This window comes from Uloborus diversus, chromosome 9 (genome assembly GCF_026930045.1).
Source record: "Uloborus diversus isolate 005 chromosome 9, Udiv.v.3.1, whole genome shotgun sequence".
In the NCBI taxonomy this organism is placed as follows: Eukaryota; Metazoa; Arthropoda; class Arachnida; order Araneae; family Uloboridae; genus Uloborus; species Uloborus diversus.
In genome coordinates this window covers 90590029-90608483 of record NC_072739.1, presented here as the reverse complement: position 1 = coordinate 90608483, position 18455 = coordinate 90590029, and the positions used below count along the sequence as shown (strand labels likewise).

The following is an 18455-nucleotide window of genomic DNA, read 5'->3' as shown; positions in this document are numbered from 1 at the left end:
AATTTTAATGCCCAGTTTCCCAACAGAGGGAGGCACCTGGGCTCTCTTCAATGCAAAACTGCGCTAGGGATTTTGCTTAGGGTATTCAAAGTCAAACGAATACCCAAAAGATCTTTTATACGCTGCATAATCATCATACGACATGGACGCTGTCAATTATTTTTGCATCGGGAAAATCCACTGACTAGCCACCGCGGGTCAGAACCGGAGACAATGGCACAGAAGACCAACGCCTTACCACCATGTCACTGTTAGAAAAAAGTAACTAAATTTTAATGGACCTCAGAAATGTATTTTGATTTGAGCCAAACTATGAAACATGTTTAAATAAATCATTAACATTTATTTAATTCAAATAAATACAACATGTTAATAAACATTTTACAGCTTCAAAGTATGTATAGAATCCTAAATGAAAACATCCTGCAATCTAACAAAAATATTGCAGAAACTCTAACACAAGGAAAAAATTATACCACTGGTGCTCCCACAAAGTCCCTATCAGTGGAACAGTCCTGTAGCTTTATTCAATCTTGACACCAGTATTTCCAGGATTTGACTACTTCAAACCAACTACCAGGAACATGGAAGGCTGACCGCCCTGACACCCAACATCAGCAAACAGACATCGCTGTCAATCCATCTCAAGTCAGGTAAGCATCTGGAGCCTGGAGAACAACAGGGGCAGCAAGCCCACCAATCAGAAATTATGGAGGGAGCATCAAAGCAGAAGAAAAGATCAGTGAACGGACATCCACCACTTAAATAGCACTTCAGTGAAGTTCTATTCCATTTGCATAGTTTCGTTAGAATGTTCGACGAAATTCATTGAAAAAATTCCTAAAAAATGTTGTTGCAACAGTCTATTCGTATGAACAGTTTTTCTTTTGGATGAAAATGCTCTTTTCACTTCTAGATTAACTGATAACCGCGAAGTTCACTCTCATTCACTCCGTGTAGGACATTCACTCCGTGTTTGCCAGAGTGGTGAAAGAATTAGGGATGTTGCATTTATATGTGTAGCGTCAAGATATGGAGAATCCCCTCACATGAAAATAAGCAAATACAATTAATACAGTACCCTTGGCACTGGAAAGACAAGAAAATGAATAAAAATGTCTAATATTTTGACAACCACCCATCCAACTTAACAAGCAGTTTATTTAGGGGGATTCTTTATGGAAGTTTGTTCGGATTTTAGATGGTTCAAATTTTTGACGTTCTACTTTACTTCAATATGCATGTATTTAGTCATGTTTTTTTTATATTAGTCACTTGAACTGATCATGTATGTGAGTAAGCCTTGATTTTGTGTTGGATCTCTCTTGCAGGTCAAAGGGTATAATGGCCAATGCTTTGAAATTCAGATATTTGCTTTTGTTTTTACTCAGTCAGATATTTTAGCTCTTGTGCACATAGATGAAGACGTGAAAAAGCTCATTTTTAGACAGAGCAGCAAAACAGATGTACCTGATGAACCACGTCCGGAAAAGTCTGATGCGGACCAAATCAGTTCTAGTTTACGTAAAATGAATGTTGATGCAAATGCAAACTTGAAAGAGTATAGTAAAACTGTCCCCCACTTCAGCAGCTTTCAAGCTCTTCTAAACCTTGCTTTAAGGAAAGTATTGATGTTAAAAATATTTCAGTAGGTAACTGCAGTTTTATTCATATTGCCGAGAAAGAAGAAAAGGATTTTTCCCCTTATAAATTTCAAGAGAGTTTTATTCATATAATACAATCTTTAAAGGATAGTGATCTAAGAGCTACCTGTGATATGGAAAAAGGATCTTATACTATTTGTTTTTTACCTTCAGATATTTGTTTAGTCACAATGCGAAAAATATTATCTGTCAAAAGTATATTTACAGGGCTTTATATTTGATATATATTTTAATTTTCTTTATTATTATTATTAATTTTTAACTGGTGTTTAAGAAGAGCTTTATTTAGAGTAGTATTTCCCTATTTTCTATGTCAAGTATTCTGAATACAGATGATTTACCCCACCAATGCTTTACTATGTAATTCAAGGTCTATTTTATTTCTTGCTTTCATGGCTGGAACTTATAACATACATGTATCTGTATATGCTTTGTTTGTTATGCAATTTGTCTGTGATATGTTGCAATATATGTTTACTATTCATTTCATATTCTATTGTGTTGTTGTTAAGTTAAAATGATTTACTAACTTAATTATTATTTACTTACTTAATCTTGATGCTTTTTTTTTTAAATTTATTTTTAATTTAAGAGAAATATTTGCATCGTTTTCTTATAATTTCTTATATTTTTCTCTTTTCTCTGTTGATTGTCTTAGTATTTCATTATATCATAAGATTTAGCCAGATTTAGCCAAGTTGGAACAAATATTGACCAGATTTCAGAATTTTACTTTTCTAGGGAAGGAAAAACCTTGATTTTAATCTCATTTTGTAAAAAAAAATGGTTTTGTTATTTACCTTTCTGCTACTAAATATTTTTATGTGCTTGCAAATTTTCCTTTGCACATTTTGTAGATGTTTTCCTAAAGTCAAAATGAATTAATATAAGAACTGTTAATTCTTTTATGAGAATGACATTTGATGTTGTAAGCAGTTACTGCTTTGGCTTAGGATTCAAATGCGAAATGTTAATTAGAAGAGAGGAACAACTTTTTTTTTTAGAAAAGAAATGAACCACTCATGGCCAACCTTTTTCAGGACATATGCATGAAAATTTTTACACAGGCCACAGCTTTTAAACCAATGGCAATTAAACTGCATTATAAATGATTTGTTCTTTGGTAATATAGCTGGACTAGTCTATCAAACAATTTTCATTGTTAACCATCAAATCTGCAATTGCTTGCAAAATATAAAAGAAGTACTCTTGTGTGAAAATCGTAGATTCAAAAGTAACAAATCAGTATATTTAGTGTTTTCATTTTGCGCAATATCGTTGCTGTTGATTTGGTTTAATACACAGTACCAAATGGTGTCCCTTTAAGGAAAAATTACATGATGAAGGAGTGATAAAATTCAAAATGTTTTAGCTCAAATTCTTTTCTAAATTATTTTTTCAAAATTAAAATTGCAAACTTCTTACTTGGTGCTCTTATCACTCACTAAACACAATATTCCGTATAAAAAAGAAAAAATAGATGGCGTTTATTTAACAATGAAAATGTTTCTATGTAATTCACTTTTTTCCTTGTTTTTTTTAAACGATGATTGACTTGCTGTGACAAAGAGAAAAGATGACCTATGTCTTTTCAAAATTACGTTTTACAAACTTAGAAATGCTTATAACTCTTTTTGTTGTTAATTGAAGCGCTCCAAGCTTTGGCATGACTGGAAAAACTTGGATACTTTTTGCAAAAATGGGATATTTTTTACAGTCTTTCCAATAGCAGCAAATTCAAAATGTGATTATTTCTTTGGATAAATTGAGGGTTTTTTTGCCATTTTTTTTGGTTTAAAATTTAAATACAACAAGTTCAAATTTTGAAGAAAAAAAATGCTTTGAGGTGCATCAGGACTTGACATCGTTCTGCTTACTGAGTGGTTTCACACCCCCTTGGTGCATTTCAATCAGCAGTCGATCAGCTCCAATTTGCATGAGCTATCAATGTTGACATTCAAATGCATGAATGAAGGCCCATCTGTCATCTTCTCTTGAGTGGTTTCAAGGTATCTATGACCAGATTTTGTACTTCTGGACCTTTTCGTGTGGTCAGGAAGCGATTGATATGCAAACATGCACCAAATTCTTTGTTTTATTTATATAGAACCAGCTCAATTGCTGATAGGGAGAAAACTAAATGAAAATTATTTTTAAATAGTATTAAAATGGTATCAAGTGGTGAATCCTTAAATTTTTGCTGTGCAAATGATCTAGGTATGATTTGCTTTTTGGCTCAAAAGAGGTAAGAGAAGTGAAAAGGATGCAGTTGGTTTTAATATTCTTGTAATAGAAATATCAAGCAAATATTACACAATTACTGTGCTAGAAAAAGTGCCATAGTATTAAGCCATATTTGAAGATATGTAAAATATGCTTTTTTTTGTGTACAAAATCCTATTTTATTTATGCTATGTGATCATTTTCTACTTATTTGAAAGAACCTACCTCCTTCCTTTTCTATGTCTCAGTACATTACTATTATTATTATTTTTGGTTTTCAGTATTATCATGACATTTTGCAGTGTTTGTGAGTCAATGTATGTGAAGATTTTACTATTTTGTGAATTATCTATTTTAGCATTATAGCTCTCTTGTATTTTTTAAATTTTTGTACCTCTTAAAAATGTTTCTCATTTTCTATACATTGCACTTAACTTACAAGCACTTAGAATGTATTTCAGTTAATTAAATAAAAGTATTTTTCCTCATTGAATATTTTCCTCATTATATATACTAGCAGTACTCGCACAGCGATGCCTGTGCTAAAAATTTAAAGAAAATCCGTTGAATTAAAGAAAAACAAATTACATCAAACTTACATTTGTGGTATCTTTCAAATGTAAGAAACTCCGTGACTCATTGCCAAATTTGCCAAGCGACTTTCTAATTGAAAAGAAAATCAATTACCATACGCACAATAAATTTGAAATAAGGTAATAACAGTAAAATATTCATAAGCAACAAAGGCAACTTCCTCCAAAATGTTTAAAAGGAAAGTAATTGAAAAATTCTCTGGAAAATGGACCTAGTGTTATAGTTGAATATTGTCTGGAAAGTGGACATAGTGTTATAGCTTTTTCTCGAAAGAGAGTAGCCTTGAAAATAGCTCAGTTAGAATCGCTTATATGTCTGGTTCTAATTAAGTGAGAGAAATGGAACAAACACCTTCTTGTTCAGAAAAAAAAAGCCTTTCCAACAATATTTAATGTTGGGGGGGGGGGGGTATTTTTTCAACTACCAATTTGGTGAAACATGTGAATTTTTAGCTTAATTAATTAATTAATTATAAAAAAACTAATTCGAAATTTAGAATTGGGGCTTCGAGATGCAGATCCGCGGAGTATGTTCGAATTCTTGTACCAAGTTTCAGGGCTGTAGGTGCTATGGGGTCTTCTGGCTATCGAGCACAAACAAAGAAACAAACATCGTCGCTCTTATATATATATATAGATATATATATGTTACCATGAAAGGAAAAAATCTGGTAAATGTCGTGCACAAATAAAGTCTATGCTCTACGTCTTCAAAAATCGTAGTTGGGCCCTGCTTAAAGATGCTATCCTGCTCCTTACTAACTCCACTTTTCCTCTCACAAACCCAAATTACAGTTACTGAATACTTTTAAAATACACATAAATGCAAGGGCTTTTCCTTGCTATTTGTGTAAGCATAAATATAAATCACAAAATTAACATTTGTTCAAAATAAGGATATATTTATTAAGAGGAATTAAGAGAGAATGAATTAAGAGATAAATTAATTTTTGCTTTGGGAGACATTTAGGGTCTACCAATATACGAGGGCAAATCAAAAGTCTTTGCACCTATTTTTTCTAGCCAAAGTACGGTTGTGAATACAAAGCAAACATATACCTTCCCAGGAGTGACCGTTCCTCGAAGCATACCAGCCGTATCTGCGTTTGCTCGGATGAGTGGAGCTGCTATCAGTCATTTAAGATGACGGTTGTTCTTCAGATATCCACAGCTTATGAGCAGCAAAGTGTTATTCATTTTGTATAGAGCAAAGGACAAAAGTCCATAGCAATTCACAGGGTATTGCACCTGCAGTCCAGACCTTGCCCCTAGTGATTTTTATGATTTCGATCTATTGAAAAAGTTTCTGGCAGGACAGAAGTCAAGAACGCGGTCCGACGGTGATCCCACAGGCAGCCGGAAGAATTCTACCGTAAGGGGCTCTCTAATTTAGTGCTGCGATGGGACAAATGTCTGAACCGGTGTGGTGAGTATGTGGAGAAGTAGTGTAAGTTACGTAGTATGCTACGTATATTTAAATGCCTGTATGTACCTTTTTTTGGCAAAAAAAAAAAAAAAAAAGGCGCAAAGACTTTATGATTTGCCCTCTTATATCATATATATGCAATGTTTATTTTGAGAATATCATGATATTTTCGATGTTTGTTTTTCAAACTACGATATTTGCTACGTAAATATTATATATGTATCGGTCATATTAATATTATCAATTAATTAATAACACTAGAATTACGGCAGTTTTTGTATACCTAGAAATGCGGTGGGGGTCATTTTGACCCATGTTAAGAAATCGGCGCAGTTTCCTACATAATGTTATACATTTTTAAAAATGAAGTTAAAATAAACTAAAACAGCTACCTACTATTTGTTTTCAGGATAGAGAAGTTTTAAATATGTATAATGGAATATTCAAAAAATATTTTTTAAAATGAGATTGAAATATCTAGCGTTGTTTCGGTTTCATTAAGAACATTTTAGAAATCTACAATAAATAAGGTGAATAAATCCACTGAATCTTGCACTTACTCTTGAAGCTGTTTTACTTGTTTTTCACTTTCTACAATTCCCATAACTTTTACAACAATACAATTCATGTTTCCAGAAATATTTTCATGAATGTCATTCATAAAAATAATAAACAAAATAGGCCCTAAAACTGATCTCTGAGGAACCCCACTCAAAACATCACTCCATTTAGAATGATTTCCTCTCACAACTACTCTTTGTTTCTTTCCAGTCAGCCAATTTCTAACCCAAAGTAAAGTTTTTCCTCCTATTCCTATGTCAGATAGTTTGCTGAGAAGAGCAACATGCGGTACCTTTTCGAAAGCTTTTTGAAAATCAATATAAACAACATCCACACACTTTTCGTTATCTAAAATCAAGGTAACCTTGTCATAGAAATGCAATAAATTAGTAGTTCATGATTTGCTTTTCCTGAAACCATACTGCAGCCTAGCCTAATATCAACGAATGTTATAGAATACCGTTGATATTAGTCTCTAAGAAATTCATAATCTTGATTTTGATCCAAGTTTCGAAACTCTTACAAACCACCGAAGTCAGACTTATACATGTCTATAATTCCCTGCATTACTTTTAGACACTTTCTTAAGAGCGACATTATGTTAGCCATCTTCCAGTCCTCTGGCACTGTCCCTGAGTTATAAAAAGCAATGAAAATATTTAAAATAGCATACACTATTACCTCTGCACATGCAACTAAAATTTTTGGATAAATATTGTCTGGTGCTGCAGCTTTAGTTGCTTTAATTTTATTCAAATGAAAAAAAACCTCCTCCCTCAAAAACACAAAATCCTCAAGTTGTATAACAGCTTGAGTCTTGCTAATGTCAACTATTGAATTAAAGTTATCATTAAACACACTGGAAAAAAAGTTTTAAAGAACATTTGCAATGTACCGTTTTGATTTAAATTTCCATACTCAACCAGTGGCCCAATTTGACTATTTCGAACTTTCCCACTATAAGTGTAAGTAAAAAATCTTTGAGAATTCCTCTCAATGTTTTGTGCTAGCCTTGCTCCAGTTCCCTTTTCTGAATCTGTACCAAATATTTAAAATTATGCCTTGCCTTACAATACTAGAGCCTATCTGCACCCTGACCAGTTTCTTTTCAATGTCGAACAGCGACTTGCTTATAACTTAAAGCTTCTTTAATCTCTCTGGAGAACCACATGGGGCAAGTTTTAGTATTAACACCCTTTCTTTTAAAAAGAACATAATCCTTAACTGTTTTGCTAGTTTTCCTTAAATTTCGTCCATCGCAAGTCTACATTTCTATTTTCCAATCCTGAAGAAAATACCTCTTTCAAGTGCAACAAAATCAGTATTTCTGAAATGGTGTACAAAGCTAAAATTTTCATCTTTGTACATAAATTTAATCCAAAACCTAATACTGTTATGATCACTATCTCCAATATGATCTCTTGTACACAACCCCTGAACAGAACTTTCTCCGTCACAGAAAACTAGATCCAAAATCACATCCTCTTAAGTTCACATCTGTTCATCTTGTCCCTGGTTTGAATTAGGTGGCCTTTAAATGTTCCCAAACGCAATTTTTTGCCCTTATCGCTGAACTCCAGTCAAACGATATCATCAACAGAGGGTTTATCATTTATGACCAATTCATTGCATTATACAGTATAATAATATTTTAAAAAATAACCAACAGTAATTTAACGATGCTGCTACTATTTAAAGACTTGGGTTTGCGCTTATTTAAAACATCCAATGTATATCAAAATATCGGATATTTTTGAAAATATGATATTTTCGAAACCTGGAGTCATTCCATGTAAAATCAAGAAGGCCTATCTCATATTTTCATGAAACTCTTAGAAATCCTACTTTTTGACATTTTAAATTTAGATATATTTCTTAAAAAAATCTGTGTCATTCATGATTGATGAGTGATTAATTTTGGGAATTCATAAAAAAAAAGAAACCACTTTTATTATTATTGTTTTTTTTTTTTAAACTTGCCGACTGTGCTTTAAATTTTTTTTACTTTAGTTCTTTGGTAGCTACACATTTGTATAATAGCTCATTTGGAAGACAATTATATGCATTTTCATTTGATGTACAACTGAAATAATTTTCAAAAAAAAAAAAAAAAAACCGCACAAATGATTAAGTTTGAAAATTCAAAATTAAAAAAAATTGTTGTTTAAATTTTTTTAAAAACTTTTTAATTTTAAATAAATTAAAAAGAAATACATCCAGAATTTTTCAGAGTGAAACCATAAATGGCTCAGCAGTTAGTGCGAACAAAGGTGGGAAGTTTTTGCCATGTTTGCTATAATTTTGTTTCAGAATGTTATAGCTCAAATTTTATGGGAGATACAGAGTTGCATAAAAAGCTCGTTTGAAGAAGAAATAAATGTACTGTAATTTAAAGCGTAACTTAAACAATTTTCGAGGAAAAAATTCTTCAAACCTTTTAGTGGCAGTGTCTTTTGACATTTTTGAAATAATATGATTTTTAATGAATACATCTAAAACTTACCAGAGTGGGACTATGAAGGGATTAGCAGTTACTGTCACTAAAAAATCTTAGTGAAACATTTCAATGAAGGTTCCTACATTATTTGTTGCAACTGCTGATCCCTTTATGTTCCCATTCTGAAATTTTTTAGAAAATTTCATTGAAAATACACTATCTCAAAATTATTTAAATTTTGAAATTTGTGAAAAAACATTTTTTGCCAAATTGCTTTTCATAATTCAGTTTGTGCAATTATCTTGAAAATAAGCTATTATAAAACTCCCTTAAAACTTAAGTGATAACATTTTAAAGCAAAATTTTAGCACAAATTGCAAAAATGTTCCCCCATTATTTGCTGGTTCTGCTGATCCATTCACCATTCATGGTTCCACCCTGGAAAAATTTGGATGTATTTATTAAAACACATTAAAAAAAAAAAAAAAAAAAAAAACACGATTTTCAAAATGTACTAGGAATGACTCATGAAAGAACTTCATCGCTTTTTACGCTGTAGCACAAATGATGTGACAAAAAAGCCCTATTTACAGAAAGGAAAAAAGTTATGTAAAGCAGAGATGCTTATTTTTCATTGGATTTTCGCTTTTTCTTTTTGTTTCTTGAAATCCGTTTATTTCCCTCATTTTTTGGCGGAAAATTTTCTTGCATTTTTAATTTTTCCAGAATTTTCAAATTTTCCCAAATACCGTAAATTTCATTCTTTTTGCGAGTTTTACACTGAATGGTTTGTTAAACCCATAATGTGAACTGATAACCTTGTTTTTACCACTTTTCATACGTTCTGCTACCACCTAAAGCCTTTTTTAAACAACAATTTTAACTCTTTATATTTTTTTTATAATTTAAAAATTGGGTTCAAGTAGTCCCGCGCTGGGGCTACTTGGTCCCACTCAACAAATCCATTAGAAAAAGCTATAAAACAGGTGGTGGTATCAAGAAGTACCAATGATTATGAAAAATAAACTCAAAGCGTACATTCTAGTGAGCAAACTATTTATATAAATTGCAAATTAATTGTATAAATTAATATAAAATGAACGTATACATAAAATCATATTTTTATGCAAGCATAATTTCTCAAATGGAAACATAATCTAACTATACAACTAAAACCAAATGAAATGCTCATTATTTAAACATTAGAAAGAATGAAAACCCCTCAATTTAATGGATTGGGTGGATTTTTTTTTTCTCTGATATTATTCAATATCTACTCTTGATAGCTACTAAATACTACAGGATACCCAGACTTGTTTTGTAAACGATCTTTAATTTTCTTTTTAGAGTTAATATACTTAAGTCAAAATGAGCTGACTTAAGACATTTCTTCCGGAGAAATGTCTATTCTATTTTTTCGGTCGAACTAAAAATGAGATAGAAAAAAAAACTGTCAGGTTCAGTCAATGTTTTCCGGTAGCGCAAAGCCTTAGAAATTCTCGTACGCAGACGTCGGACAGCAATTTAGACAACGTCACTCGCCTGGCTGGGGATAAAATGGCATAAAATGCAAATTTTGCTAAATATGATTAAATTTTTATGGTACGAAGCTTGTTAATATTCTGTTATCTGTTTCAGTTTTTTGTATATTTTATTTAATAGCTCTTCTATTTAATATATAACTGAAGGCAGTGGACATTTTCATCAATAAGAAATGCTTTCCATTAAGCAAAATTTTTATTTAAATTTTCAAAAAGGTTAAAAGCTGCAGAGTATGTTTATTAGTACCGTAGAACGTCAAAAATCTGAATTAATTGTTATTATAGGTAGATCAGTAACTTTTTCTGCCTGACTAATGACTGAACCTTCCAAATAATAATTTGTACTTATTTCCATGCCCTAAATATAGCACTTGACATTTCCCAACATTAACAGCAATAGCCCATTTATCAGTCCACTCCGTAATATGATCTAGATCCTCTTGCAGCTAATTTGCTTGTTTTTCAGTTTCTACAATCCCCATAACTTTGACATCATTAGCAAAATAATTCATGTTCCCAGAAATATTTTTATGAATATCGTTCATAAAAAAAAAAAAAAAAAACAGGCCCTAACACTGATCCCTGAGGAACCCCGCTTAAAACCTCACTCCATTTAGAATAATTTCCCCTTACTACCCTTTATTTCCTTCCGATCAGCCAATTTTTTACCCAAATGAAAATTTTCCCTCCTATTCCTATATAAGCTAATTTGCTAAGTAGAGCAACATGCGGTACCTTATCAAAAGCTTTTTGAAAATCAATGTAAACAACATCTACAGACTTCTTCTTGTCTGTGCCATGGTAACTTTGTCGTAGAAATGTAATAAATTAGTTGCACAAGACCTGAACCTTTCCTGAAACCGTACTGAAAACTAGTCAATAGATTATTAGTCTCTAAAAAATTTACTATCTTAATTTTTATCAATGTTTCAAAAATTTTGCAAACTATTGAGGCACTGTCCCCGAGTTATAAGAAGCATTGAAAATATTTACAATTACATCTGCTAATTCCTCTGCACATTCAACTAAAATTTTTGGATAAATGTTATCTGACACTGGATCCTTAGTCACTTTAATTTTTTCAAATGAAGTAAAACATCATCCCTGGAAAATACAAAGTCCTTAAGCTGTACTATAGCTTGTATCTTGCTGATGTCAACTGTTAAGATACAGTTATCGTTAAAAAGAAGCACAGTTAGCAATATCACTATTGTCCCGAATTGAAATTCCATGCTCTTCAACCAGTGGCCCAATATGACTATTTCGAACTTTCCCCGAATTAGCGTACGCAAAAAAAACCTCTTAGGAAACATCTCTCTATGTTATCTGCCAGTCTTTGCTCCAACTCTCTTTTCTGAATCCATACCAAATACTTAAATTTACGCCTTGCCTTACAATATTGGAACCTATCTGCACAGTGACCAGTTTCTTTAGACCTATGAAAAGCGGCTTTCTTGTAATTTAGAGCGTCTTTAGTTTCCCTGGAGAACCACATCGGCCAAATTTTAGTGTTGACACCCTTTCTTCTAAAGGGAATATGATCCCCAACTGTTTTAGCTAGATTTTCCTTAAACTCTGCCCACTGAAGATTCACATCGCTATTGTCCAAACCGGAAGAAAAAACTGCTTTCAAACTTTGCCTAAGTGAAACAAAATCAGTATTTCTGAAATTGGGCACAAACCTATAATTCTCTACTTTGTGCATATCAAATTTAATCCCAAACCTAGTACTGTTGTGGTCACTATCTCCAATGTGTTCCCCTACACATAACCCTTGAACAGAACCTTCCATGTCACTGAAAACTAGATCCAAAATCACATCCTTCTGAGTACCCTGAATTACAATTTGATCTAAGAAACAATCACCAATTACTTTCAAAAATTGCTCTTCTCTGCTATTACTTTGGTAAAAATTATTCGAATCAATTCCTGGAAAATTAAAATCTCCCATTATGATGACTGACCCCTTGCATGAAATGTCACTAATAATACTAAACATCTGTTGATCTGAACCCTGGCTTAAGTTGAGTGGCTAATAAATGTTCTCTAAACGTATTTTTTTGCCCTTATTGCTCATCAACTTCAGCCAAATCATATCAATCTCATTAGATTTATCATTAATTACCAATTCATTGCAAGTTAAGGTGTCTCTGACATAAAATAAAACCCCACCACCTCTTTAACCTACTCTATCTTGTCTAAACAAGTTATACCCAGCAATAGATCATAAATCAGCATCATTTTTGGTAGCCCATGTCTTGGTAACTCCAGTAATATCCAACCTCTTGTCTATTGTGCTTTTCAATTCTTTCATCTTGTTTCTAATACTATGAGCATTAGTATAAAAAACTTTAAGTAAGCCCATCTTACTTTCATTTAATGCTGTGCGATTATTTGAATCCCAACTGTTAAAATCTTTTCTCTTATTATCCACCCTATTTTGGTTTGTACTAAAATCCCAATAGTTAGTACCCTTTCGAATTCTGCTCCTTAAACCATCCCTCCCATTTCAACTTAGTTTTTTCATTCTGAAGCCTCTAAAACTAAACCACTGACCATTTTGTCCCCTGTAGAACTCAGATGCAGGCCATCCCTAGCAATCGAATCACGTTTACCTTTACTCCACACATCAATAAACCAGATACTTCCCTTACGCAAATTTCCTTGAATACCAGATTCATACACCTAGCCCGTTGGTTTAACCAACTCCTATGCAGTAATTAAACAAAGATAATTGAATGAACTTCAGAAAAATACACTGGCTTTAGACAAAGTTAAATTAATGCTAAATCGTAGCCTCAGACCAACAGTGAGATATCTAATCCCAGAAATAACCTAAGATATTTTACTGTTGCTCTGGGGGGACAATACTCACTGCTCTACATTCTTTATTGAGCAACTATTCTCCCATCGCTTCATCTGAAAAAAAAATTTTTTTTTTTTTTTGGGGGGGGGGGGGACTAACACTTTTCACTGTCAAACTGAATTTATTTTTTCCCACGTGGTAAAATCCATACCATTTTAATGGCAAAAACAGTGAAATTCCTTTGCAACAAATACCAATACAATGAAATAGTTGTTTCAGTGAAATTTTCGGTCTTGATTTACTTGCTATTACATTTCTTGAATTCTGTTATAACAAATTTGCAGTCCCTTGAAGTTTGTTGTAACAGGATTTCACTGTACAATATCCATCTTCTATTACATAGATACAGTCTGACCACAAAATGTATGGAATGAGCAATCAGCCAAGTTGAGACGATTCCATCAGAATCAATCTAGCAGGGAAAATAGCGATGGGATATTGATGCATGCATTTTATGATGTCACCAGTGTATTATTAATTTATTACATTCTCTGATTTGAAAATGAGAGGAAACAAAGTTTCTATGGAAACAACACAAAAAAAATGTAATATTTTCATTTCATTTGGAAATGTTAAAGCAAAATAGTAAGATCAAAATTATGTTGTAAGTATTAAGCCTAGTGCAGACCCAGTGAAATCCGCAGATACAGCATCCAGTCTTGTGCTACCATTAAGGCACAGATGTATATGGCACAAAAAATTTTAATGCCCAGTTTCCCAACAGAGGGAGGCACCTGGGCTCTCTTCAATGCAAAACTGCGCTAGGGATTTTGCTTAGGGTATTCAAAGTCAAACGAATACCCAAAAGATCTTTTATACGCTGCATAATCATCATACGACATGGACGCTGTCAATTATTTTTGCATCGGGAAAATCCACTGACTAGCCACCGCGGGTCAGAACCGGAGACAATGGCACAGAAGACCAACGCCTTACCACCATGTCACTGTTAGAAAAAAGTAACTAAATTTTAATGGACCTCAGAAATGTATTTTGATTTGAGCCAAACTATGAAACATGTTTAAATAAATCATTAACATTTATTTAATTCAAATAAATACAACATGTTAATAAACATTTTACAGCTTCAAAGTATGTATAGAATCCTAAATGAAAACATCCTGCAATCTAACAAAAATATTGCAGAAACTCTAACACAAGGAAAAAATTATACCACTGGTGCTCCCACAAAGTCCCTATCAGTGGAACAGTCCTGTAGCTTTATTCAATCTTGACACCAGTATTTCCAGGATTTGACTACTTCAAACCAACTACCAGGAACATGGAAGGCTGACCGCCCTGACACCCAACATCAGCAAACAGACATCGCTGTCAATCCATCTCAAGTCAGGTAAGCATCTGGAGCCTGGAGAACAACAGGGGCAGCAAGCCCACCAATCAGAAATTATGGAGGGAGCATCAAAGCAGAAGAAAAGATCAGTGAACGGACATCCACCACTTAAATAGCACTTCAGTGAAGTTCTATTCCATTTGCATAGTTTCGTTAGAATGTTCGACGAAATTCATTGAAAAAATTCCTAAAAAATGTTGTTGCAACAGTCTATTCGTATGAACAGTTTTTCTTTTGGATGAAAATGCTCTTTTCACTTCTAGATTAACTGATAACCGCGAAGTTCACTCTCATTCACTCCGTGTAGGACATTCACTCCGTGTTTGCCAGAGTGGTGAAAGAATTAGGGATGTTGCATTTATATGTGTAGCGTCAAGATATGGAGAATCCCCTCACATGAAAATAAGCAAATACAATTAATACAGTACCCTTGGCACTGGAAAGACAAGAAAATGAATAAAAATGTCTAATATTTTGACAACCACCCATCCAACTTAACAAGCAGTTTATTTAGGGGGATTCTTTATGGAAGTTTGTTCGGATTTTAGATGGTTCAAATTTTTGACGTTCTACTTTACTTCAATATGCATGTATTTAGTCATGTTTTTTTTATATTAGTCACTTGAACTGATCATGTATGTGAGTAAGCCTTGATTTTGTGTTGGATCTCTCTTGCAGGTCAAAGGGTATAATGGCCAATGCTTTGAAATTCAGATATTTGCTTTTGTTTTTACTCAGTCAGATATTTTAGCTCTTGTGCACATAGATGAAGACGTGAAAAAGCTCATTTTTAGACAGAGCAGCAAAACAGATGTACCTGATGAACCACGTCCGGAAAAGTCTGATGCGGACCAAATCAGTTCTAGTTTACGTAAAATGAATGTTGATGCAAATGCAAACTTGAAAGAGTATAGTAAAACTGTCCCACTTCAGCAGCTTTCAAGCTCTTCTAAACCTTGCTTTAAGGAAAGTATTGATGTTAAAAATATTTCAGTAGGTAACTGCAGTTTTATTCATATTGCCGAGAAAGAAGAAAAGGATTTTTCCCCTTATAAATTTCAAGAGAGTTTTATTCATATAATACAATCTTTAAAGGATAGTGATCTAAGAGCTACCTGTGATATGGAAAAAGGATCTTATACTATTTGTTTTTTACCTTCAGATATTTGTTTAGTCACAATGCGAAAAATATTATCTGTCAAAAGTATATTTACAGGGCTTTATATTTGATATATATTTTAATTTTCTTTATTATTATTATTAATTTTTAACTGGTGTTTAAGAAGAGCTTTATTTAGAGTAGTATTTCCCTATTTTCTATGTCAAGTATTCTGAATACAGATGATTTACCCCACCAATGCTTTACTATGTAATTCAAGGTCTATTTTATTTCTTGCTTTCATGGCTGGAACTTATAACATACATGTATCTGTATATGCTTTGTTTGTTATGCAATTTGTCTGTGATATGTTGCAATATATGTTTACTATTCATTTCATATTCTATTGTGTTGTTGTTAAGTTAAAATGATTTACTAACTTAATTATTATTTACTTACTTAATCTTGATGCTTTTTTTTTTAAATTTATTTTTAATTTAAGAGAAATATTTGCATCGTTTTCTTATAATTTCTTATATTTTTCTCTTTTCTCTGTTGATTGTCTTAGTATTTCATTATATCATAAGATTTAGCCAGATTTAGCCAAGTTGGAACAAATATTGACCAGATTTCAGAATTTTACTTTTCTAGGGAAGGAAAAACCTTGATTTTAATCTCATTTTGTAAAAAAAAATGGTTTTGTTATTTACCTTTCTGCTACTAAATATTTTTATGTGCTTGCAAATTTTCCTTTGCACATTTTGTAGATGTTTTCCTAAAGTCAAAATGAATTAATATAAGAACTGTTAATTCTTTTATGAGAATGACATTTGATGTTGTAAGCAGTTACTGCTTTGGCTTAGGATTCAAATGCGAAATGTTAATTAGAAGAGAGGAACAACTTTTTTTTTTAGAAAAGAAATGAACCACTCATGGCCAACCTTTTTCAGGACATATGCATGAAAATTTTTACACAGGCCACAGCTTTTAAACCAATGGCAATTAAACTGCATTATAAATGATTTGTTCTTTGGTAATATAGCTGGACTAGTCTATCAAACAATTTTCATTGTTAACCATCAAATCTGCAATTGCTTGCAAAATATAAAAGAAGTACTCTTGTGTGAAAATCGTAGATTCAAAAGTAACAAATCAGTATATTTAGTGTTTTCATTTTGCGCAATATCGTTGCTGTTGATTTGGTTTAATACACAGTACCAAATGGTGTCCCTTTAAGGAAAAATTACATGATGAAGGAGTGATAAAATTCAAAATGTTTTAGCTCAAATTCTTTTCTAAATTATTTTTTCAAAATTAAAATTGCAAACTTCTTACTTGGTGCTCTTATCACTCACTAAACACAATATTCCGTATAAAAAAGAAAAAATAGATGGCGTTTATTTAACAATGAAAATGTTTCTATGTAATTCACTTTTTTCCTTGTTTTTTTTAAACGATGATTGACTTGCTGTGACAAAGAGAAAAGATGACCTATGTCTTTTCAAAATTACGTTTTACAAACTTAGAAATGCTTATAACTCTTTTTGTTGTTAATTGAAGCGCTCCAAGCTTTGGCATGACTGGAAAAACTTGGATACTTTTTGCAAAAATGGGATATTTTTTACAGTCTTTCCAATAGCAGCAAATTCAAAATGTGATTATTTCTTTGGATAAATTGAGGGTTTTTTTGCCATTTTTTTTGGTTTAAAATTTAAATACAACAAGTTCAAATTTTGAAGAAAAAAAATGCTTTGAGGTGCATCAGGACTTGACATCGTTCTGCTTACTGAGTGGTTTCACACCCCCTTGGTGCATTTCAATCAGCAGTCGATCAGCTCCAATTTGCATGAGCTATCAATGTTGACATTCAAATGCATGAATGAAGGCCCATCTGTCATCTTCTCTTGAGTGGTTTCAAGGTATCTATGACCAGATTTTGTACTTCTGGACCTTTTCGTGTGGTCAGGAAGCGATTGATATGCAAACATGCACCAAATTCTTTGTTTTATTTATATAGAACCAGCTCAATTGCTGATAGGGAGAAAACTAAATGAAAATTATTTTTAAATAGTATTAAAATGGTATCAAGTGGTGAATCCTTAAATTTTTGCTGTGCAAATGATCTAGGTATGATTTGCTTTTTGGCTCAAAAGAGGTAAGAGAAGTGAAAAGGATGCAGTTGGTTTTAATATTCTTGTAATAGAAATATCAAGCAAATATTACACAATTACTGTGCTAGAAAAAGTGCCATAGTATTAAGCCATATTTGAAGATATGTAAAATATGCTTTTTTTTGTGTACAAAATCCTATTTTATTTATGCTATGTGATCATTTTCTACTTATTTGAAAGAACCTACCTCCTTCCTTTTCTATGTCTCAGTACATTACTATTATTATTATTTTTGGTTTTCAGTATTATCATGACATTTTGCAGTGTTTGTGAGTCAATGTATGTGAAGATTTTACTATTTTGTGAATTATCTATTTTAGCATTATAGCTCTCTTGTATTTTTTAAATTTTTGTACCTCTTAAAAATGTTTCTCATTTTCTATACATTGCACTTAACTTACAAGCACTTAGAATGTATTTCAGTTAATTAAATAAAAGTATTTTTCCTCATTGAATATTTTCCTCATTATATATACTAGCAGTACTCGCACAGCGATGCCTGTGCTAAAAATTTAAAGAAAAT

At 32.3% G+C, this 18455-nt stretch overlaps 1 protein-coding gene across 1 annotated transcript in view; it reads left to right on the top strand.

The window, feature by feature from the left end:
* The window catches only part of LOC129230370 (2',3'-cyclic-nucleotide 3'-phosphodiesterase-like), a 38130-nt gene extending 22294 nt beyond the window's left edge, over positions 1-15836 (top strand). The window contains exons 5-7 of the mRNA XM_054864768.1: positions 1332-1625; positions 15401-15655; positions 15825-15836. Coding sequence (XP_054720743.1) covers positions 1332-1625; positions 15401-15655; positions 15825-15836 — 561 coding nt within the window. The remainder of the gene's footprint in view (positions 1-1331; positions 1626-15400; positions 15656-15824) is intronic.
* The last annotated feature ends 2619 nt before the right edge of the window (positions 15837-18455 follow it).